Source organism: Gambusia affinis, linkage group LG13 (assembly GCF_019740435.1).
Source record: "Gambusia affinis linkage group LG13, SWU_Gaff_1.0, whole genome shotgun sequence".
Lineage (NCBI taxonomy): Eukaryota > Metazoa > Chordata > Actinopteri > Cyprinodontiformes > Poeciliidae > Gambusia > Gambusia affinis.
The window spans coordinates 8,715,994-8,739,241 of NC_057880.1; the positions used below are offsets into that span (position 1 = coordinate 8,715,994).

Genomic DNA, 23,248 nt, shown 5'->3' on the forward strand with positions numbered 1-23,248 from the left:
TTAGAAGTTATTTCGCTACCTCGGCTGTAAGTACAGTGAGTGGACCCATAAGTTAGATATCTATCACGCAACGCATTTGTTGTAAAGTCCGGTGTTTAGTAAGGTCAGCACTGAATGTGAGGTAGAATAGGTCTGTTAATTATGTAATATTTTTTCACGTAGGATACTCAGACAGCAGAGCAAGGGGCAGAGCAGAACGATGGAGAGGTGGCTGGAGCTTCAGGGCTCCAGGTGAGATGTTAGTTCTCAGATATGTAATATACTGTGAAATTATCTCAGTAAATATGGCATTTGAAGTGTTAAGTTAAGCTTGTGTGAATACAAACCAGGTTACCACTGGTCAAAAATGGTCCGGGGGGGGGGTCAGTAAGTTGTAAGGTCCCACCAAAGCTTAGACCAAACCTACGCCCTTGGTACTGACATGAGTGTCCTTATAAGGCCTAGTAAAACCAAAACCAGAAATAGGAAATAATATTCCTCAGAACAGTTCAACGGCATTATAATTTTAGAAGCTGCTATTAATAGTTTACTAGCGTAAAATAGGACCGAAACAAAGAGAAAATAGGAAGTTCAAGACGGGACGCCATTCTTCTCTGTTTTGTTTGAGCTGCTAAGAACAAACACTGACTATGCAACTCGTTTCTCGTAAGCAGAGAGGGTTTCCTAATAAACCGACTGAACCGCAGACACCTTTAATACAATACCTGTAACAGATCGAGTCAAAGAACAGGTGGTTACTTCTTCAAAACCGAACAGAACAAACTGGAGTCCGATTCCAGATGTACAGACTTCAAAACTCGTATTTCACCAAAAACCTGCTCGTACACGTGAAGGGAAAAAAACTGGGTCATATCGCACAACTATGAGGGCTTAATATGAACAATATCAACACGTTTGTTGTTTGTTTGAGTAGCGGCAATAATATCAGGCACTAGCATATATAGCCTTAGCTAACCGTTGCATGTTTGCTAGCCACGTCGATATATGAACACAAACACTTTACTGCACGTTTGCTGAAAATTGCTGCGTATGAAATCAAAGTATTGATAAATTGTTTTTAAACAACTTCTGAATTATTATTATTATTATTATTATTATTATTTTTTTTTTTTTACTTTTTCATGTTTGCCACACGTTTTCGGTCCAGAGTTGGTATCTGCTAATGCTAGCCTGCTCTAAAAAAATAAAAAAAATAAATAAAAAAACCGGGATATGAAAGGTTTGATGTAAATAGCTATGTACATCACCACATTGCTATTTATCTCAAATAGTTATTTGTTTGTGATTAAAACTAGATTTAAGTAAAAAAAAGAAAAAAAAAGGGGTGGGGGGAGGAGAGACAGGATAAATAAAATAAAGTTTATTGTCTTCACTTGTCTCTAATTTCAGTCTGGTTATTTATGAAGTTATCTTTTTATGTGTCAATCCAACACTGCTACGTCATCGCTTGAGTTTAGGGAAAAAAAAGAAATATACATGTGTAGAGACTGCCTCCATTTGAGCACAAAGCCGCATGTCTATACGTTAGAAAACTGAGGCCAAATATTTTGAAACCGCCAGAAGTGTAATTATTTACACTTCATTATTATTTATCAAAGAGCAGGAGCTTCTTAAAGAGACAGAGGCCCAATTTCAATCTGCAAAGTCAAATTTCATTTAAGGCATGTTTGAAATATACAGCATTTTATCTTGACTGAGATAAAATGGCACTATGTGCTTGGAAAATACATAAAATACATTTACAGATAAACTAACAATAAAATAAATTCAGTCAGACTTGGCTAAGAGTGATTCTAATGGATTTCATAATCTGAATTACTCATTATTTATGGTATCAAAAACTGACAATTTTTCAATCAAACAATTTAAAAAAAAAGAGAGAGGGAGGAAAAATTGTAAAGGTGCAAGTCTTATTTGTTGCATAAAGGGGCAGGGCAGCGTGGCATTTAGAATGGAGAAGTGGAGTCACGTTAAAGGGGACGGGGGATTGCCAGCAGCGTGTACGTGGATCGTCGTGACTGTTTGGCTTTCATGGAGCGCATCGGCAACCTGAACCGCCTGCTGCTGGGAGCCCTGCTTCTGTGGAGGCTGACGCTGCGTGCCACAACTCAAGGTAACCACCGCTCACATTCTCCTCCTCCTCCTCATCATTTTCCTTTTAATCTCATTTTATCACAGAGCTTCAGCCGCTTTGGGGAAAACACCAAAGTTGAATTTGAGGCATCCTGACTGAGATTTATGGCTGCGAGGTCAATGTTTTCCTTCAGATCTAGTTTTGTTACACAGATGTGGAAAACATTATAGCACATTTCTTTTACAGCATTTACTGTTTTTTTTTTTTTGTTTGTGCTAGAACCTGAGAGACAGAGAAGGTCAGTGATGGTCAATAGGCAGTCAAACCTGTTCGCTGTCGGCTGTGTTTGTCATAAACATTCACTTTGGTTTGTAAAGGAGGTCACATGGCATTCACCACAAACAGACGCGGCAAATAAAACTGATGTTTTTTTTGTTGTTTTTTTTTGTTTTTTTTGCTTTTCTGCTGCAGTACCTTTGCAGTGGTCACACCTTTAAATTTACTGATTTGTCACTGATGCAGTCAGAGAGGCTTTCCTACAAAACATAAATTCTGGCCTTGTAATTTGAGTAAAAAAATATTTATCATTACCAGTCAAGGAGGAGAAAAAAAACTTTTAGAAACTTGAGATCCCTCTTCTCCAGTGAAGCCTGATGACAGAAATGTGAGTTACGTTAGGCAGCAGTGTTTGTTTTGGTTCATTTCCTCCTGACCTTTCCGGAGGCTCAGGAAGGCTCTTCCCCTCTAAACAAAACCAGCAGGGTTTTGTTTTTTCTGCTTAAAAGCCAAAGACATCACTATGAACCGGTCAAGAAAACTGGACAACTTTGTAAACCTTTCCTCCAGTTTTGTCTCACTTCAAATTGAAATATTCTGTTGAACAAACAAACACAAAAATCTGTGTTGAATTAAGTACAAAAAAGTGTTCAATTCAACAATAGAGTCCCAGCAGAAAATAACAGGTTTAATAAGAGAGACGTTTAGAAATTAGCTGATAAATAAAAAATAAAAATAAAATTTGAGTTAGGTTTTTAAGAAGAGGCTTCAATTTCAGTTGCATGTTTTCCTTCATCCTCCTCTTTGTTTGCCATCATTACTTCATCAAATTTAGCGAGAGCGCGGCACTTGCAATGAGAAATCCAATCAATCAAACACAGCCTTTGCGATGCGTCTGCAGTTTAACATGCTGCTCTGTTCTGCGTCTTGGTGATGAACTCCTCCAAACGTCATTTATCAACTCGTCTCTCTTGTCTGAGCCGCTAAAACGTGATTTCCTGTGTTGCAGAGATGCTGGCTCCACCTGGACAGGTGAGGTTCGAGTCCACAGACTTCAAGAACATCCTGCACTGGGCCGCGCCCACAAACAGCTCCCACCTGCAGTACCACGTCCAGCTTAAGATGTGAGAGCTCACACACACACACACACACACACACCCTGTCAGACGGATTCCTTCTGCTGTTTCAGCCTTTTGATCTGCTCAACTAGGGGGGAAAAAAAGATTTTTTAACATTTTTTTGTGGGATTTTTCTCTCGTTTTATTTTTTTAAGTCTTAAGTTTTCCCACCCAAAGTAAAATATGAAAAAGGACTTCTTCTCTCCATGAACACGCATGTGTTTTTTGGACCAGTATCGAAATCAAAATTTTAGAAACAAGGCTGCATAAAAAACCACCAGCAGAGGGAGCTCCTCCTCCAACACCTTAACTTGACCTATGACCTTTAAGTGTGTGTGTTGTTGGCCTAATCTCTTCCAGATCAGGATTAAAAAAGCACTTAAAAATTGTTAAACGTGAATATAAGACGAGGAAACAAACGTGCTAGAATACGTTTCCATCCATCCATCCATCTTCTTCCGCTTATCCGGGGTCGGGTCGCGGGGGTAGCAGCTTCAGAAGGGAGGCCCAGTCTTCCCTCTCCCCAGCCACTTCCACCAGCTCCTCTGGAGGAATCCCAAGGCGTTCCCAGGCCAGCCGAGAGACATAGTCCCTCCAGCGTGTCCTGGGTCTTCCCCGGGGTCTCCTCCCGGTGGGACGTGCCCGGAACACCTCACCAGGGAGGCGTCCAGGAGGCATCCTGACCAGATGCCCGAGCAACCTCAACTGGCCCCTCTCGACGTGAAGGAGCAGCGGCTCTACCCTATCTCTAAGGGAGAGCCCAGCCACCCTGCGGAGAAAACCCATTTCGGCCGCTTGTATCCGCGATCTCGTTCTTTCGGTCATAACCCAAAGCTCATGACCATAGATGAGGGTGGGAACGTAGATCGACCAGTAAATCGAGAGCTTCGCTTTTTGGCTCAGCTCTCTCTTCACCATGACGGACCGGTACAGCGCCCGCTTGACGGCAGACGCTGCACCAATCCGCCTGTCGATCTCCCGCTCCCTTCTTCCCCCATTTGTGAACAAGATCTCGAGAAACTTGAACTCCTCCACTTGAGGCAGGACACCCCCCCTGACCCGGAGAAGGCACTCTACCCTTTTCTGGCTCAAGACCATGGCCTCGGATTTGGAGGTACTGATCGCCATCCCCGCCGCTTCACACTCGGCTGCGAACCGCTCCAGCGAGAGCTGCAGATCACGTCCCGATGAAGCCAAAAGGACCACATCATCCGCAAAAAGCAGAGATGCAATCCTAAGGCCACCAAAACAGATCCCCTCAACACCCTGGCTGCGCCTAGAAATTCTGTCCATAAAAGTAATGAACAGAATCGGTGACAAAGGGCAGCCCTGGCGGAGTCCAACTCTCACCGGAAACGAGCCCGACTTTCTGCCGGCAATGCGGACCAGACTCTGACACCGGTCGTACAGGGACCCGACAGCCCGTATCAAGGAGCCCGGTACCCCATACTCCCGGAGATCCTCCCACAGGGCTCCCCGAGGGACACGGTCGAACACCTTCTCCAAGTCCACAAAACACATGTAGACTGGTTGGGCGAACTCCCATGCACCCTCCAGGACCCTGCTGAGGGTGTAGAGCTGGTCCAGTGTTCCACGACCAGGACGAAAACCACACTGCTCTTCCTGAATCCGAGGTTCAACAATCCGACGGACCCTCCTCTCCAGAACCCCCGAATAGACCTTGCCAGGGAGGCTTAAGAGTGTGACCCCCCTATAATTGGAGCACACCCTCCGGTCCCCCTTTTTGAAAAAGGGGACCACCACCCCGGTCTGCCAATCCAGGGGAACTGCCCCCGATGTCCATGCGATATTGCAGAGTTGCGTTAGCCAACACAACCCTACAACATCCAGAGCCTTGAGGAACTCTGGGCGGATCTCATCCACCCCCGGGGCCCTGCCACCGAGGAGCTTTTTGACCAGCTCGGCGACCTCGACCCCAGAGATTGGAGAGCCCAACCCAGAGTCCCCAGGCTCAGTTTCCACAATGGAAGGCATGTCGGTGGGATTGAGGAGGTCTTCGAAGTATTCTGCCCACCGGCCCACAACATCCCGAGTTGAGGTCAGCAGCACACCATCCCCACTGTAGACAGTGTTGGTGCTGCACTGCTTCCCCCTCCTGAGACGCCGGATGGTGGACCAGAATCACCTCGAAGCCATACGGAAGTCTTTCTCCGTGGCCTCTCCAAACTCCTCCCACACCCGAGTTTTTGCCTCAGCAACCACCCGAGCCGCATGCCGCTTTGCCTGCCAGTACCCATCAGCTGCTTCCGGAGTCCCACAGGCCAAAAAGGCCCGATAGGACTCCTTCTTCAGCCTGACGGCTTCCCTCACCGAAGGTGTCCACCAACGGGTTCGAGGGTTGCCGCCGCGACAGGCACCGACAACCTTGCGGCCACAGCTCAGATGAGCCGCCTCGACAATGGAGGCATGGAACACGGTCCACTCAGACTCCATGTCCCCCACCTCCCCCGGGACGTGTTCAAAGTTCTGCCGGAGGTGGGAGTTAAAGCTCCGTCTCACAGGGGATTCCGCCAGACGTTCCCAGCAGACCCTCACAACACGTTTGGGCCTGCCAGGTCTGACCGGCATCCTCCCCCACCAGCGGAGCCAACTCACCACCAGGTAGTGGTCAGTGGACAGCTCCACACCTCTCTTCACCCGAGTGTCCAAGACATACGGCCGCAAGTCCGATGAAACGATGACAAAGTCGATCATCGAACTGCGGCCTAGGGTGTCCTGGTGCCAAGTGCACATATGGACACCCTTATGCTTGAACATGGTGTTCGTTATGGACAATCCATGACGAGCACAGAAGTCCAACAACAGAACACCACCCGAGTTCAGATCGGGGGGGCCGTTCCTCCCAACCACGCCCCTCCAGGCCTCACTGTCATTGCCCACGTGAGCGTTGAAGTCACCCAGAAGAACAAGGGAGTCCCCAGGTGGAGCACTCTCCAGTACCCCCTCTAGGGACTCCAAAAAGGGTGGGTAACCTGAACTGTCATTCGGCCCGTAAGCACAAACGACAGTCAGGACCCGTCCCCCCACCCGTAGGCGGAGGGAGGCTACCCTCTCGTTCACCGGGGTAAACCCCAACGTACAGGCGCCGAGATGGGGAGCAACAAGTATGCCCACTCCTGCCCGACGCCTCTCACCCTGGGCAACTCCAGAGTGGAAGTATGTCCAGCCCCTCTCAAGGAGAATGGTTCCAGAACCAGAGCCATGCGTTGAGGTGAGACCGACTATTTCTAGCCGGAACCTCTCAGCCTCACACACTAGCTCCGGCTCCTTCCCCACCAGAGAGGTGACATTCCACGTCCCAAGAGCTAGCTTCCGCAACTGAGGATGCCAGGGTCCCCTCCCTCGGCTGCCACCCATAACACAATGCACCCGACCCCGTTGGCCCCTCTCACAGGTGGTGGGCCCATGGGTGGGGGGACCCATGTTTCCTCTTCGGGCTGGGCTCCATGGGTAAAAGTCCGGCCACCAGACGCTCGCCGTCGTGCCCCCCCTCCAGGCCTGGCTCCAGAGTGGGGCCCCAGTGACCCGCGTCTGGGCGGGAGAACACGTAGTCCAAAGTTATTATATATCATCGGGGTCTTCAGAATACGTTTCCTCTTATTTTATTAGTTTTAACTATCAGGCTGGCAATTCACAATTCAACTGTATGGTATAAATAAACGCACCCTGACCTTCAACGTGTTTTGCACAAATACACACGCAAATCTTTATTAACATTAACAGATTTACTCTCTAAAATGTCAAAAAGATCGGGTACTGATCTGCCACAAGCTTAATGAATAGCTCTATTTTTGTGGGATTTTGTGGAATAGTTATATGTAGTCAACATCCTACCTGTGCTAGGCATTCGTTCAGAAAGACCCCAGTTTGAGGAACTCAAGCAGAGTGGAACCAGTTAAAGCCCAGACTGCATCTGAAACGACTCAAACTTCAGAAAGGTTGCTGCAGCTAAGCGTTTCAGGTTTTCAACGCCGACTTGAATCGGATCATCATGTCCATTCGACATAAAGTGTAAACGTCCATTCACCTCTCCTCGGTTTTTTTACAACCCGTTTAAACTGACGAGACTTCAGCGGCAAAACCAACTCCGACTTCGGTGAACTTCCGCCTCGCCCCCCCGAGTCGTCTGACGGAAATCTCTGCTGACCTCTCTGCAGTTACGGCGAGCTGGACTGGCTGAACGTCAGCCACTGTCAGGGCATCCCGAGGCACCACTGTGACCTCAGCGGCGCCACCTCCGACGTCAGAGAGTGGTACTACGCCCGGGTGCGAGTGTCGTGTGCGGCCAGCGGCAGCAAATCGGCCTGGGCCATGTCCCGCAGATTCAGCCCCCGCTGGAACAGTAAGCGCTGACCCTCCTCTTTAACCTCTCCTTTACTCTATTTTATTTGTCTAATTAGCTTTTGGAAAAAGATGGTGACTGGAAAAAGATGGTGACCGCTGACTGTTTGTGTCTCTGCAGCCAAAATCAGCCCCCCCTCAGTGAGGCTGAACTCGACCAAGCAGGGCCTTGTGGTCCAAGTGAAAGCCTCCAGAGTGCTGATGCGCAAGGTGCACAGCGGTGTGGACAACAACATCTACGTCGTTCACCCCGGCGGACAGGAGGTAGGGAGCTCACACGGATTATTACCCATAATCTCTGCTCTTCAGTTTTACCCAAAATCTGCCAGATTGTTATTCAGTGACTAATATCGCTTCATTAATTGAGATGATTCTGCAAAATTCTGACTCAGGGCTTGCACCACGATTTTTACTTGCTAAAAGAGACCTGAAAATGTAGCCATGGATTTGACAGAAAAATCCAAAGGTGAATATTTGATCCAAATTGATAAAAAAAAGAAAAAAAATGAAGAGAAAAGGAAGAAATACATTTAATTATGTCTGAATTCTAACTACTCACTGCAAAAACACAAAATCTTAGCAAGTAGGTTTTTGTCTAGTTTCTAGTGCAAATGTCTCAGCACACTTGAAATATGACAAAACTAACTTACAAGATGCTTTCCAGCAAGTTATAGGAGCTTCCTTTAATCATTTCTTCACATTGATAAAGAAAAAGTACTTGTTCCATTCCTGGATTATTTCATTTATGAAATAGATTTTTTTTTTTTTACTATAAATGTAATAATTTGCCAATGGAACAAGACATTTGTCCCATATTCTAACTTATAATCAAGATATTTTTCCCAGTGGAGAAAATGTCCTGTTCCACTTGCAGATGATTTCCTTTACAGTTAGCACTTTTCCACCAATACTAATGAATTACAGACGTAAAACAAGCTCATATATCTTGCTGGAAAGTTATTTGTAAGTTAGTTTCGTCTTATTCCAAGCGTAATAAGACATTTGCAATAGAAACTAGACCAAAAATACCTGGTAAGATTTAGTGTTTTATTGCAGTGTCATCTATGCTGCAGTTTTGCTCGCTAAGTGACTTATCATATGAAGCCATTAAAATCTGCTACGTGACAAAACCGTCGCTGTCTCAGATTCTGGGGCAAAAACACAGATCAGATTCAAATAACGGACAAATCTAGGGCGACATCCGTCCAACTATGAAGGCAAAGAGGAAATAGAAAAGGCTGAGGCAGAAGAGGAAGAGTAGAGGTGTTAAAAGAGCAACAATAACACACAGAAAAAAAGAAGAACCACCTGACCCGTTGCCCCAGTTTTCTCCCTCCGTCGCTTTGTGCTGTGAATGATGGCCGACATGCGGCGCCTCTCTTTCTCCTCCTCCTCCAGGAGGTTTACGAGGTGGCGAGCGGCTCCAAGCTGACTCTGACAGAGGTGAAGCCCAGGACACACTACTGCGTCCAAGCACAGACCGTCGTCCCCCGGCACATGAAGAGCAGCGATCGCAGCGCCGCCAAGTGCATCACCACAGACTGATCACACGCAGGTCCGCTTCTGCACCACAGAGATGTTATGTCTGTGAGAACGCGCCTGATGGGTTTCCTTCTTCTTCTTCTGCAGACACCGGTTGACTCAAGCCGTCTCGTCATTTCAGTCCTCACCCCTACCTCCACGGCCTGCAGTCACGGGTGTCTGAACTCGGAAAACTGGTGCGATTGATCGAATCTCTCGAGGAGCATATGTTATTTAAAGTCTGTTGCTACACTTGAAACTTTCTAAATTGACATTTTAGAGCATTTTCTGCTGAGGATCACTGTGAAATCGATTTCTTTGAGACGTTGTTTTTGTGATTACGTTTGTTGTTTTTGTGTTGTTTTTTTTGCTGAAGCGAAACATGGAGACTGTTTTATCTACTTAAATATTTATGCACAAGTTTAACCTATTTTGAGGAAGCAAACCTTTAACATTGTGTTTTTATCTCAAACAAACGAGAACGAATGAATGTTCCTGTACATTTTGGACACGGCGTTTAAACAGAATAAAGACTGCCAGAGCTTCTGTTTGAGATTAAAAACTGGTGATGTTTTATACCTCATGTTTGTCCTGCATGCATCAACTCACTAATAAAAGGATCCAATTTCCTCTTTTAAAAGTCAATTTGTTTGTGTGTTCAATTGTTGTGCTGCTGAAAGGTCAAAATCGTCCTGCAGAGGGGTTTTTATCGTGGAACGCTCTCGTGTTTTGTCACAAAGCTGGTTGTGTTTTAGTACAATTAAAAAATAAAAAATAAAATAAAGAGGGCGACACTAGGCTTGATGTAGACTTTATTTAAAACGTTGACAAACATGATAACTCTTGATCGATCAGGCATGACATAACCAATACTGTCGGGATAAACACACGCGGCTCACTGGAGCAGATCTGAACCCAGTCGGTGTGATCAGGTGTCTTCAAAAAGAAAGACAGAAGATCTACACGGTTTGATCTCTTCGCAGGCCTCTACGCTTCGTCTCCTTCGTATAGCAGCAGGTTGCATTAGTGGCTTTTGGGTCTGAACGCAGAAAAATATCATTTCAAATCCGGTCCCCATCGCTGCCGTGGAAAAAGCGTCTCAGGAATGTGGGAGAAAACATTCGCGACAGAGCGGCGCGTTATTTACAGACGGTTCTGAAAAACTGAAGGGAAACCGGCTCGTGGACAGCACCTTGGAAGAGTTTAAGAGTCGGATACTTCACGTTCTACGAAAACTAAATAAAAAATATAAAAAATAATCAAGACGCACGCACACATCGGGAAGACATTTACACCGTCTGGTAGCTCAGACGCTTCTCTGAGTTCATCCTTTAGCCCTTCTCTAGGAAACTCAGTAAGACAACGAGAGAAACAAGTGAAGAGAGGCGTACGCACTTTTCAGTTAAGGTTAAAAACCGATTCAGAGCTCTGGAGCTCGTAGAAAAGGCCTGGAGAGCGAAGCCTGCTGGAAGAGAGAGAGAGAGAGAGACCTTCACAAGTCCTGAGGAAGCAAGTAGTCCAAAATAAAATAAAATTCAAACGTCTCCAGACTTCTCTGAGCGCGATGGGACGAGTTTGTTCAGATGACAAGACATATCTTTACGTTTAAATAGACTTCACGATGCGAAGCGGATACAACTGAATGCGGGAGTTGCTGAATGTAACAGTTCAACAGGTTTATTCAGGTGAAATGCTTTTGGATTAAAAGGCACTGGCTTTACCGGGCGCACTTTAAAAAACAGCTGCGTTCAGGAATGTGTAGGAACAACACGAGTCCCTCAATAAAACAGCCCGACTTCAAACGGTGATTTGTTTCAGTAACTCAATTCAAAAGGTAGAACTTGTGTTAAACAGATTCCTTGCTTTGATGACTACGGCTTAAAGCTAATGGAAGTATAACATTTCTTGAGATTTTGAAACTATTGCATAAGACCAATAATAATAATAATAATAAAAAAAGGACTGATGTGAACACACACCATAGGATCCACTCAAAAGGTCACTGCTAACGGAGCTGCCTGTTCAATGGATATTAATGGAAAGTTGAGTGGAGGGAAAAGTGTGGCAGTGCGGAAAAAGATGAAAAAGTAACAGCTGAGAAAGGGTTGTGAAGCCATGTGGATACAGATGTCATCTTCCAGCAGAACTTGACTTCTGCTGAAACCGCCAGTAACCATGGCAACACTGCGACTGACGCCCCTGCGAACTGGTCTGACCTGAACCCCACAGAGAAGCTGTGGAGTGATGTCAAGATGAATTAAGTGTATAAATAAACCGTACAGCACACAGACTGATAGTTAGACTGATGTTTCTGCTTTCCAAATCCTTATGGGATATTTCTGAGACGTTTCCTGAGCTCCAGGCCACAATCATCAAAATTTTAAACAAAAGCCAGAGTGTGTGTGTGTGTGAGTGAGATGACTCTGCAAGAGTTGCACTCTTTGAATTCCCCATTACAGAGGCAGCTCACGTGTTCATGTTTCAGCCAATCAGCTCTCGTTGGGTTACTGCTTTGATTAAACTGATGTGAAAAATCTGCTTTAGTGTGCCGAGAACCAGAAAAAAACAATACAAACAAAAAACATCTATAAATACATAAGCAACAACATTTTTCTTTTCTTTTCATTTTTTTTTTTACAAGAATAGAGTCCATGTCTGCTTTGTAAGACTTCCAGTGATTTTCTACCTGCATCTCTATAATCTTCAGGCCGTTCTGGGTGGAGCAGCAGATGCTTCAGCTCTAGTCCTGATAATGTAACCTGTCCCTACTGCACAGACTGAGCTGACAGTCGCAAAACATGTTTGCAATAGAAAACAACAGCAGCATTAGGCTGACGGTGGGTAAAAAGTCATATTTACAAACATTGCCTTTTTTTTTTTGTGAACATTTCAAGTTTACATGCATGATTCTTAAGTGAGAAAATAAATCTACGAGCCTGATGACGCAGCTGTGAAACAGAGGTGGAATGTATGTCCTGCTGCCTGCTAACAGTTCATATTAAATTACCGATAAAAATAAATAAAAAGGTGATTTGAGTTGGGGAGAGATGCAGCGGCGGTCAACGTTGAGCTGCAATGACGTACGGAGGGGAGGGCGGGGTAATGACGAGGGCGAGGTCAGAGGTCAGAGTCCGTCCTGGAAACACGGCCGTGTTTAAGGCGGTTCTTTTAGAGCACTGTGACGCCCCAACGTCACTTTGCTCAGGCACTAAGGGAAAAAAAACCAACCTTCTTTCTATGGTGCTTTTAGAGACAAAAAGGAACAAAGGCAGCGTACGTCTAAAACCCCCCAGCCTGCCTCGCTTAGCTCAGAGCAGGTCAAAGCTCCAGGCTCCTAGGAGAAAAACTCTTTCTCCAGCTCAAACATGGAGGGCCGTGCTGGGGAGCTCTGGATGCGGCAGAGCGGCACGGTGCAGTCCCGCTTCTGCCCCTCCGTGTCCATGTCGAGCAGCGAGCAGCCCACCTCCGAGGACAGCACCACGCTCAGGTCCTGGGCCGTCTTCTCCCCGGAGTAGTGGCCCAGGGAGTAGCTCTTGTTGCGGCCCCGCAGCAGGGCCCAGGCGTGGGGCTTGGCCCGGAACGACACGGGCCTCTGCCGTGGGACGGCGTCTCCGTTGGCCGGCTTTTCCTCCTTCTCCTGCTTCCTCTGAGCAGCAGGTGGCGCCGGAGGGCCGTTGTGGGCTGTGAACAGAGAGAAGAGTCAGATAAACCCGAGCATGCTAACGTCCCCCAGCTACACAACATGCTGTCAAGTGCAAATTTCTTAGTACCCTGGAAACGAGACAAAACTAATAACTAATATCCTTAATATGAAGAAGTTTTAAGTACTTTTCCTGTAAATCAAACAAGATTTTTTAATGTCTTCATCCCCTGGCAGACTTGCTCTAGAAACTAGACCCAAAATACTCTTAGACTAGTGTTTCTGCTCCTCACTGTTGTGGTTGGTGGTGTACTTCTTCCTGCGCAGTCGTGTTCCTGTGTTGTGGTTGCTCTGCTCTGGGGGCCGACTCTGACTTTGTTCTGCCTTCTGGGTTTCAGCTGCAGGCTTGTTGCTCTGACTCTCTACAGTTGCTGCTCTGAGGGGTCGAGACGTTTCCGAGTGGCGATCGTCGACCGCAGGCTCAGCCTTCCCAGGACTCGGTTCCGACACCTCCGCCTCCGGCTGCAAGAGGCACTTGGTGGAGTTGCACTCCATGATGGCCGACATCGAGACGAGGTTCACCGGTGGGGCGCCGGCACCGTTTGAAGACGTGTCTTCTCTGCGGGAGCGGCCGCCCGGCGGGGAGGTGCTGCGGCGGAACCGGGTTGCGCGCTGAAACAGGCCCTCCTTCTTCTTCTTCTCCTCTTTTGGGGTCTCGCACTCCTCAGGAGGAGCTGAGGTCCTGATGGCCTCTCTGATGTCGTAACCCAGGACCACGGAAGCCAGCAGCGAGCCGCAGCCGTACAGCGCAAAGTCGGTCTTCCGTCGCGCTGACGCCCTCTTCAGGCTGTTGGTGGGGGTCAGCTGAGGGGTTGTGGAGGTGGAAGAGGTGGATGTGGTGGTGCAGGGGTCCTCCGGAGTCTCCGGGGGACTTCCTCCACCGACCCCGGCATCGCCCGGTCCGCCGTTCCCACCGGGGCTCTGAGGCTGCGTCTCGTCCCTCCACAGAGGAAGGTCGATGTAAACCTGGTTGGGGAACTTGAGCTGCTTTGGTTTGGAGCTGCTGTCAGGACATTCCTGGGGGAACGCTTCCTCCCTGCCTGCTCCCGCTGAAAACAAACACATGACTGGTTAAATGTAATCAAAACAAGGGAAAAGTTTTTTTTTCTTTTTGCAAATAAAGTCTTAATGGTTTGTTGTACATTTGCTCTCCTCGTTGGAGTTCCAGGCACCATTCTGTTGGGCTGAGTTTCTACGAGCCCATTTAGAAACTGATGTTGTGCCGAACCAGCTCCACTAATTGGTCCAAACTCAAAGTCTGTGGACATTAACTTTCAATTTATGCCACAAATTTTCTATTGGATTCAGGTATGGACTTTAACTGGGTTCTCTTCAACCTGGGGAAGAAAAGAACCACAACAAGACACTGCTGCCACTGGACTGGCCCCAGGTCACAATGGGGTTTGGGGACCACAACCGCTTTAACGTGAGTTCAAACACCAAATATACCTTAATCAGCATAAATACACAGTGGACACCATCTTGGCATTACCTCAGCAGCCAACATCAACGGGCTTTCTGATCTCCACTTGGCCAATCAGCACCAAAGAGAATGAATGGTCTTCCTGGATTGGCTGCTTTGCTAACGCCAGCTGACAGCGTGCCAAGCAGCATTGGTGCTCCAGCTTCCCATGCTGGATTTTCTATTGAATATTTCAGATATTCTCCAGGGAAAAATCAGCAAATAGGCAAATTTTCTACCAATAATACGACATACCACAGAGGAATCTGCAAACACTGATGTTGGTGTATTTGCAGATTTTTTGGGGGGTCCACTGTGCCGTTTCACCATGGGTGAAGGGCGATGAGATGCAGTGTTACTTACCAAACCAATAATTTTGCACGCAAGACAAAATGTCTCGTTTTCATTTCACCTTCTGTGCGCTTGCTGTGTTGCTCGCATGGTTTACAGCAAAAATGCAAACGGACTCAAAGAAATAAACACTATCAGGTTCAAAAACTATTTCAAAAAGTATAAATAAAGTACACCCCAAAACCCAAACAAATAAATAAATAAAGATTATAGCAATAAAGCTTTATGTATCCTTTCTTGATCATGTGTTTTTTACACAAGTGCTGATAGTTTGTGGCTAACTGTCATCAGCTCACCTTGTTCGCCGAACAGAGCGGCGAGGGGAACAGACTTCTGGGACTTCAGCAGGCTGGTGGACCAGGGGTTACTGCCGTCTGACAGAGGACGCACCCTGAACCCAGGACACAGGACACAGGAGACGGTGAAGATGAGTACCAGACGGACTGCAACACTGAACAAGCTAAACGAGGCACATCTTATTTATTTATTACTTTGAAAATATTAATATTCCTACTTTCTGTTTGAGCAAAAATAAGCAAGTGGAGAGCAAACTGTTGAAAAATGAGAGTTGTTTGTGGAGCCAGCTGCCCAGTGGAAAAAGATTGTGGGTTCAAATCCCAGCTTGGAGTCTTTCTAGTTTGCATATTGTTGCCTGAGCGTGACTGGTTCCTCTCTGGGTCCAAACACGTGACTGCAGTCGGCTTAGTCGCCCGTGGATACGAAAGCTTTAAGTGGTTAAATGAATTAAGTTCCTAGTCGCGTCAACAACAGTTCAAAGGGAGAAGCTTTATCATCGGATTAGTAATAAACTGACCTTCAGGTTTGATGCAAAGTGCAGAAAATGTGTGGGAACAACAACCAAACGTTCCCGTCACTGGGAGCTGGTCGTGGGTCAGTCTCACCTCTCAGCAGCAGCAGGTCTCTCTTTGCTCTGAACTGAACTGGGGCCCCAGGTTCTTCCTTTCTTCTTGATTCCTTTTTTCACATCGTCGAACTCCTCCGGCCTGAAGAGGGAGCTGCGGCCCCACGTACGGTTGCTCTCGTCTTGCGTGACTGCCAACGGGAATTCCTACTTATTACAGGCTCATAATGTTATTGCTGCACAAACTGCACAAGAAACTACGAGGACATGTCGGGTTTTTATCTGTTCGATCCAACAGTAATCTTTATACAAAATCTCTAATGTCTCTGTCGTCTTTAACTCTTGTCTTTACGAAAGGCCTGTTTCAGATTTTAAGAGCTAATTCAATTAATTTAAAGTGTTTTTGTCCTGTTCTTTTTAGTTATCTGAGAAGATGCACATTGGTACCTTTTTAAAACATTTTATTAAGTTGGAATAGAAAAGGTGTTTCAGTCTCAATAAGTCTGGAGAAATATAAGTCTAATAGCTATAAACTTTGTATAAAATGAGTAAAATTGACTTTACAAAACAGAATATTTTTTTAAACAAAAATAGAACACTTGTAACAAAACTTTTGAATTTGTTTGTTTGTGGCTGGAAACAAAATTTATCCAACTATCCAGCCTAAACGAAAAAAAAAAATAAATAAAATAAAAACAGAATTTAATCTAATAATTAAAGAGAATATGGAAGAGATGAAACCTCATCATTCAACAATCTTGTGTCCAGAAGAGAAAAAACTGGTTTTGTACTGAATCATCTCGGTCAGAGCTGATCCAGTGGATCTGCTCTACAATCTTCCTGCTCGCTCTGAATGTCTCCACCTCGCTGAAATGCACAAGAGGAATTTGCTCCTGTTATCACAAGGGCATTGCAGCGTGCCTAAAAGTCTTTTATCAAACTGTTTAAACAACTGACGGCCTGCCTTTTGTCGCTCTCGGTTAAAAACAGCGTCCCGCGCGCTCGGCTCGCATAAACCTCTCCAAGAGTCGACGTGACTTTCTCTTTTCGTGATTTCATTTTTGAAAAAACGAAGATCCGATTGAGTCCAGGGAGCAACGGTTGGTCTTTAAACTTTCAGACTTTGCATGGCTCTGAGGAAGACGAGGTGGACTCACGCTGGATGGCTCGCAGTCGGGGGATGAGCGTGGGGCTGCTGGGGGGAGAGGAGCTGGTGCTGTGAAGGCTGCGCCGCTTGTCCATGGAAGGCGACGCCTGCACGGTTATCTTGTGCTGGAAGTCTGCAGGATGCAACACGGACATGCAGGCGGGTGTAATTCGCTCTCAGGAGTGACTCAGGGATTACACAAGAAGCATTCTTTGTAAAGGCAAATATTGCACAAGGTGCAACACTGAACAAAACTCTCAGTTACAGAAAGCCACACAGTGTTATAGTGAATAAACACAGATGTCAGTAGCTGCATTTCCAGCGACAATATTGTTGCACAAATTGGAATTACAGCTTGATTGAAACGAGACAATTCAGTAAAAAAAAAAACATTAAAAAAACACAACAAAACGTTTGAGTGCTAGGATGAGGTGGGTTTTCGGCTGTGGAACAGATAATGAGCTATTTAAAATAAATTACCCAAATAATTTATACTTGTAGACGATTTTATTATTATATTATTCAAATTGAATTTTCTAAATTCAGAATGTCGCAGATTGTTTATGGATGTTTGTCTGTTTTGATTAGCATTGTTGGTGGTTTATATTTTGTTTTGTTTAATGGTATTTGCACTTTGTAATGTTTTAGGGGGGTGTTTTTTGTGTGTACCTCGCGGGCTGCCGTAGCTAATGAGGGCAGGCCCTATAAAAGCCGGTAGGATCATTGTGCCAACGAATGACTTGAACTGTCAAAACATGAAGAAATCAACACTTAGTGAAAGCAGCGAGGCACCTTTTGTTTGTTGTTTGCATTGTAAGTTTATGTCTTGTATTCTAATAATTGTATATGTTTTAGTTTTCACGATGATTGAGGTGACTGTGATGATGACGGTGGATCTGAATCAAAGAAAAAGAAAGCGGTAAATTCACCCGTGGAGACTGGATGAGTAATTCAAGTGCTACATGCTGGAATTTATCACCCGAGTCACATGATCAACAACTGGATGTTACTGCTGGCAGAAAAGACAAAAAAGACGGCAGGAAGTGGCTTTAGGATGATGGTGTGGCATGTTTTTTTAATGACTTCCTCTTGTGTGATTTTAATTACATTTGTTATTTAAAACACCACAATTGCAAAATTGTGCTTTTTCGAGATTAGTTTTGAACACACTTGTACTGGAAATGCACCTGATAAAAACCATATTTTTAAAAAAATAAATAGATAAAAAAAAATGACATTTACTCTCACCTGAGGGCAGACTGATGCGGTTTCCATCCTTCAGTTTGAGCCGGGAGCGTTTGAATTTGCCTTTCCTCTTCTTGACGTTGGGCTTGTCCTTGTTGAGCTGGAAGATGAGGATGTTGAGCTCCCTCTCCAACACGTTGATCTCCCGCTCCGCCAGCTGCTGCTCGCGCCGCTTCAGCAGCTCCTCCTGAGACTTCTGCTGCAGGGCGGCCCGCGTCAGCTCCTCTTCCCTGGAGCGCAGCTCCTGCACACAACCAGGCTCAAAGTGAAGGCCGGGCTCCCTGCTGCAACGCTAAAGAGCTACTTTATGAAACCGAGAAGAGACGGTTCAACAGAGGCGTCTTTAGACTGACAGGCTGCACTGGTGCGTGCTTAAAATATATCAAATCTGTTCATTTGAAAAGGGGGAAAAAAAAAAAAAAAAGGTTATTATAAATATGAAAGTGGATGTAAAATGCTAAAGGAAGTTATTGTTTTGCAATATTAATAAGACCCTGATTTACAGCAACTAGTTTTGATGTAAATAAATGATCGTTCATGGTGGGAAGGCAAGAAAAATATTTCAAATGCTGCTCCGGTATCTTCTTGTTTAGTTCTGGAAAATGAATCGTAATTGTCTAAAATCAGAATCAGCAGGTCAAAATAAAAAAAAAAAACAAACTTAATTTGTCCATTTCTGAAATATATAGTTGCATTAAAAATATCTTGACCTAACGTAATTAAATGTTTTAATTTAATCCCCTCAAACCAAAAACTTTAATCAGTTTAAGTGATTTAAAATTAAGTCGCTAACCAAACTTACACTGCAGGTGTTGTGAATAATGTGTCAGATCCTGACAGGATTACACAGTGAAATCAGCAGAGTTACGGTCCAAAATACTGAGTTCTTAAATAATGTTATTCAATGGATTACGTCACAGGTGTCAAACTCCAGTCCTCAAGGGTCGCTGTCCTGCAACTTTTAGATGTGCCTCTGCTGCACCACATCTGAATAGGATAATTAGGTCATTAGCATGACTCTGAAGAACTGATCTACACAAGGAGGAGGTAATTAAGCTGTTTGGTTCCAGTGTTTTGTACTTGTGGCACATCTAAAAACTGCAGAACACCGGCCCTTGAGGACTGGAGTTTGACACCCCTGGATTACGTTCTGGTTCTTGTGTTTGAGGATTTAGAGTCACATTCTCAGAAATGCATTAAAAATACAACACAGTGCTTGAAGACAGATTTCTGTAGGATGAGCGGTGGATGACTCCGTCAATAAGAAGTTAGCTGCAGGATTAATTTTCATGTAGCTGCAAACTTCTGTTTTCCTCTTTTCCTCCAACTTTCCCTCAATTCCTTTCTGCTGAGTAACGATAATCTGCACTAGATGACTTCAGTAAAGCAGCTTTACAGTCAAAACCCGTCAGCCTCTTAGATACAGATTACTGTGGGATATTGGCAGAAAATCTACTAACATAGTTAACAATACTGCCATTAATTATGTGAAATTTGTATCAGGGAAAAGGCTGCCAATCTTCTGAGATAACGTTTCTGTTAAGTATGTAAAAAAAAAAAAAAAAAACTACTGAGAGTTTAAATCAATGAAACATCTGACTAAGTTACCAATATTCACAATAAGGAGTGGAAAAAAATAGAACATGTTCGCCTAGATTAGGAGAAAGAATTAGAATTGAAAAGAATTTGAAACCTGTGTGGTTCAGTTCACTATTTTTTCCACTAAGTTTGTGCTGATCCTGTTTTTTCACTAACCACTAATTAACCCTGGCTTTGAGCGTACACTTCAACAGAAAGCAGATTAAGCGCTTAACCAGGGGGGAAGTACACTCAAGCACCACAGCAGTCATGCCTCAGTCAGATAAAGACGCAACAAGCTTATTAAATGAAGGTAACCAGTCAGGGCTTTTAGGAGTTCAAATCTGCCAAGAGTGGTTACAGTTGGATTGTCTCATCTCTCGGCATCTGCAGATATCAGGCACAGAGCGAGGCAGGGATAGTTGATGCCTTCTGGTCGGCGAGTACCTTCTCTTTGGTCCTGAGTTCATCGAACATCTCCTGGATCTCCACCCGCCAGTCGTCCTGCATGCTGTGGAAGGAGTCCTGAGGCATGGTGGCCATCACCGCCTCCTCGATGGCCGACAGCTGCTCCAGGATGCAGGAGAAGGAGGGGCGGACGTGAGGGTCCTGGTCCCAGCACTCTGGAGGACAAAGCACAGATTGACCCGGATCAAAACATCTCCATCTCTGACTGTGTTCATTTAGCAAACTCCTGTCCACCTCTCTAAATGAGCTATGCAGGTGACTGGCTTTACAGCGGATAGCTGGCATTTGTAGGATACAAGTCAAGTAAACACACAGTTGGCTTCACTAAACCCGCTGGAAACTTGAAGGTTTCCAACTTGGATTCTTTTCATCCGCCATGTCTTACTGGTTTCCTAATGCGTGAAGATCATCAGACAGAGAAAAGGCTCTGTTTGTCGTCGGCTCAGCAGAACTTTGTTTTAGTTAGGATGTGAAAAATCACAGTGCCAAAAAGAATCTGTGCTTTAACTGAATTGTCGTGTGAATTTTGAGTGAACTCTTTAAACAAAAGCAGACCGTGGAAAGAAAGCGGGTTTCCATTTACCGGTTTGGAGGGAATCGACCAGGTTACACAAAGCGTGGACGTAATGAACAAGATGTGGAGCGTGAAAACTAGCATGGACCACACATCTCAGAAAAATGGAGAGTCTTCCCCTCCCCCACTGAGAGTTTTTTCATATTTTTCAGAGTCAAACCCACCAGTGGATAAGAACGTTGGCTACATCAAAAGAGATAAACACCCACAAACTCTCACACTATTTGGCTGAGGAAATGTAAAGCCAATGCAAACAATAGATCAGTAATACCTCCTGCGATATCACTAAGCGGTACACACAAAATGCTAAAGGCTGGTTTTTGTCAGATTAAACAGCAAAGTAAATTGGACTAGAAATGACAGAAGGATCGGTTTATGTGATTTTCAAACAAATTGATTTGGCTGTAATTACCCTCCATAAGCTTGGCGAAGGGCTCTGGGCAGGTGGAGGGGATTGGAAGAGTTAACTTGTTGACAGCAACACCGTAAGCAACAGCCAGACCATCGATCCCTCGGTACGGCACTTCGCCCGTCAACAGCTCCCACAGCAGGACACCGTAACTGACAGACGACACACACACACAAAGATAAAGTTACCTTCACCGCATGAAGGATAAGATACTTTAATCAGAGTCGTGGTCTGTCATTACCGCACCTCCACACATCGCTGCCTTTGGAGAAGAGCGAGGACTTGATGACCTCTGGGGCCATCCAGGAGTAGGTGCCAGCAGCTGACATTTTTGTAGTTTTGTGCCACTCCCTTGCGAGGCCGAAGTCCGTGATCTTCAAGGTCTTCCGCCCGATGTCATCGTTCTCAATTTTTTCAAGTAGTAAGACTGAAAAAGGGGGGAGAGGTAAAGCTGAAATAAGGCATTTCAAGTGTGATGTAGTTCAATTTTCAAGATTTTCACTGAGCTTACAGTGGCGCTAAATAACCCCTGACAGTACTGTAAACATAAAATATTATACAATGCTACTTCCAAATTGCATTAAGCTCGTTTTTTTTTTTTTTTTTTTTTTACATTCTGCTAAATATTACAAACATAATTACCAACTAAGAAAAACAACATCAAAGAAAATCAAAGCAAAGTTGCAAAATAAGCATCTGAAAGTAAACTGGATGGAAATGGATTCAGACTCCAGTTTTCCTACACGACTTTAAAAACACAAATGAAATTTTTTTTTTTAGATCATTTTTAGATTAAAAATGTAAAACTGCTGATAACTTTACAACCGATGGATGAATAATCAACAAAGCAATCGATGGAAAACAAACAACAACAAACAAAAAAACAATCCAACCAAAATACTTAAACTCCAAATGCTTCTCGTCACCTGAGCTTCAGAGACGCAGCTCCAATCAGATAGATGTTTTTTTAACAATCATTTTCAGCAAGTTTTTTTTTTTTTTTTTTAAATAGATAACCACGATTAGCGAGAAAAGTGGGAGACGGTGTTGGAATGAAGCAAAGAAAAGAGCATGTGAGGAGCGATAGGTGATATTCATGAGGGCCAGCAGTACACGGCGCCACTTGTTACCGTGGTAACAGGAGGCTGACAGCGCCACAAAGCGCCTGTCCTCAGGTCCTAAAACTGCTTAACACATTAAAGACCGAAGCCTGCTGGCATCCCAACGCCTGGAGTGAAAGCGCGGCCGCGGAGAAGCCGGGTCCGACTGACACGCTGTATGAAGTCCAGACAATCTGTGACAATCAGGTGTGAAACATCCATAACTCACACACCTGCAGCTGTCCAACACTCTCTGCTCTTTTCTTCACATCTTCCTGGAGCGCAGCGAACAAAAACCATGACGGTCCGAGTCCTAGGCTGAACCCACACAAGATGAATACTTCTTCCCCGGCTCACATTTAACTGAGAATACTTCTAGTTCCACACAGAACAGACTGTAACTGCGTGGAACTGAAGCGGCACCACCCATCATTGTTATGAAGCCAAGAGTTGTTTTGAAATTGCAGCAAGTCTGTGAAAGTAGCAGAGCAGCCTGACTGACTGGCCAGCTAAAGCCACATGCTTGTACACAAGATGGTTCATGAAGAATAATCTCACACTGGCCACACATCGGTTTTAAGGTCTGCTGTCAGCTTTGCTTTCTTGTTTCACGTATTTTACCATCAAAAAAACTGAATATTAACAGCGAAAAGTGGCTCTTTGATGTCTTGATACTCTTGATTTCTTCTCACATCTGTTTTTACTTCTGCCAAAAACGTCTCTCATTACAAAACTGCCCCACTTCACGACTTTATGCGCAAACCTATCGCTTACAGCCGACCTGCGGCGATTCGACGAAGAAAAAACAACGGAGGAGCTGAACTGTACGCCTCAAGTTACTTCTGGGTTATTTTTAAAGCACAATGTTGAAAACATTGTGCTTTAAATAATTCCTCAAAGTTGTGTTTGCTTTTTTTCCCCAAGCGTGCAAAGAGTGGATGGACTTTCCTATGCATTTCTTGGGTCACAAGGAGTGAATTGTTGGAATTTTTAATAGTTCA

At 44.9% G+C, this 23,248-nt stretch overlaps 2 protein-coding genes across 3 annotated transcripts in view; one reads left to right on the forward strand and one right to left on the reverse strand.

Moving 5' to 3' along the window:
• il22ra2 (interleukin 22 receptor, alpha 2) lies at window positions 1-12,209 on the forward strand. Of its 2 annotated transcripts, XM_044135643.1 has the most exons (8): window positions 1-26; window positions 163-231; window positions 1,995-2,113; window positions 3,360-3,474; window positions 7,647-7,831; window positions 7,952-8,094; window positions 9,229-9,385; window positions 9,460-12,209. In XM_044135643.1, the coding sequence occupies exons 2-7, from the start codon at window positions 200-202 to the stop codon at window positions 9,373-9,375; spliced, it is 741 nt and encodes a 246-aa protein (XP_043991578.1). In that variant the 5' UTR covers window positions 1-26; window positions 163-199; the 3' UTR covers window positions 9,376-9,385; window positions 9,460-12,209. The 2 variants fall into 2 exon arrangements, with proteins under 2 accessions (XP_043991578.1, XP_043991579.1); XM_044135644.1 differs by lacking the exon at window positions 1-26 and having other exon boundaries at window positions 1,928-2,113; window positions 9,229-12,209.
• Window positions 11,961-23,248, reverse strand: part of map3k21 (mitogen-activated protein kinase kinase kinase 21) — a 26,538-nt gene continuing 15,250 nt past the window's right edge. The window contains exons 2-10 of the mRNA XM_044135642.1: window positions 21,394-21,574; window positions 21,151-21,299; window positions 20,144-20,319; window positions 18,122-18,362; window positions 16,884-17,006; window positions 15,767-15,917; window positions 15,161-15,255; window positions 13,285-14,100; window positions 11,961-13,032 (exon numbers count right to left, since the gene is read on the reverse strand). Of these exons, the coding sequence (XP_043991577.1) occupies window positions 12,686-13,032; window positions 13,285-14,100; window positions 15,161-15,255; window positions 15,767-15,917; window positions 16,884-17,006; window positions 18,122-18,362; window positions 20,144-20,319; window positions 21,151-21,299; window positions 21,394-21,574 (2,279 nt within the window). The 3' untranslated portion in view covers window positions 11,961-12,685. The remainder of the gene's footprint in view (window positions 13,033-13,284; window positions 14,101-15,160; window positions 15,256-15,766; window positions 15,918-16,883; window positions 17,007-18,121; window positions 18,363-20,143; window positions 20,320-21,150; window positions 21,300-21,393; window positions 21,575-23,248) is intronic.

Coding starts and splice junctions, on each gene's coding strand:
- il22ra2 (XM_044135643.1), top strand. CDS start 200: ATGGAGAGGTGGCTGGAGCTTCAGGGCTCCAG. Junction 2,114..3,359: donor GCTGCGTGCCACAACTCAAG/GTAACCACCGCT, acceptor CCTGTGTTGCAG/AGATGCTGGCTCCACCTGGA. Junction 3,475..7,646: donor TACCACGTCCAGCTTAAGAT/GTGAGAGCTCAC, acceptor ACCTCTCTGCAG/TTACGGCGAGCTGGACTGGC.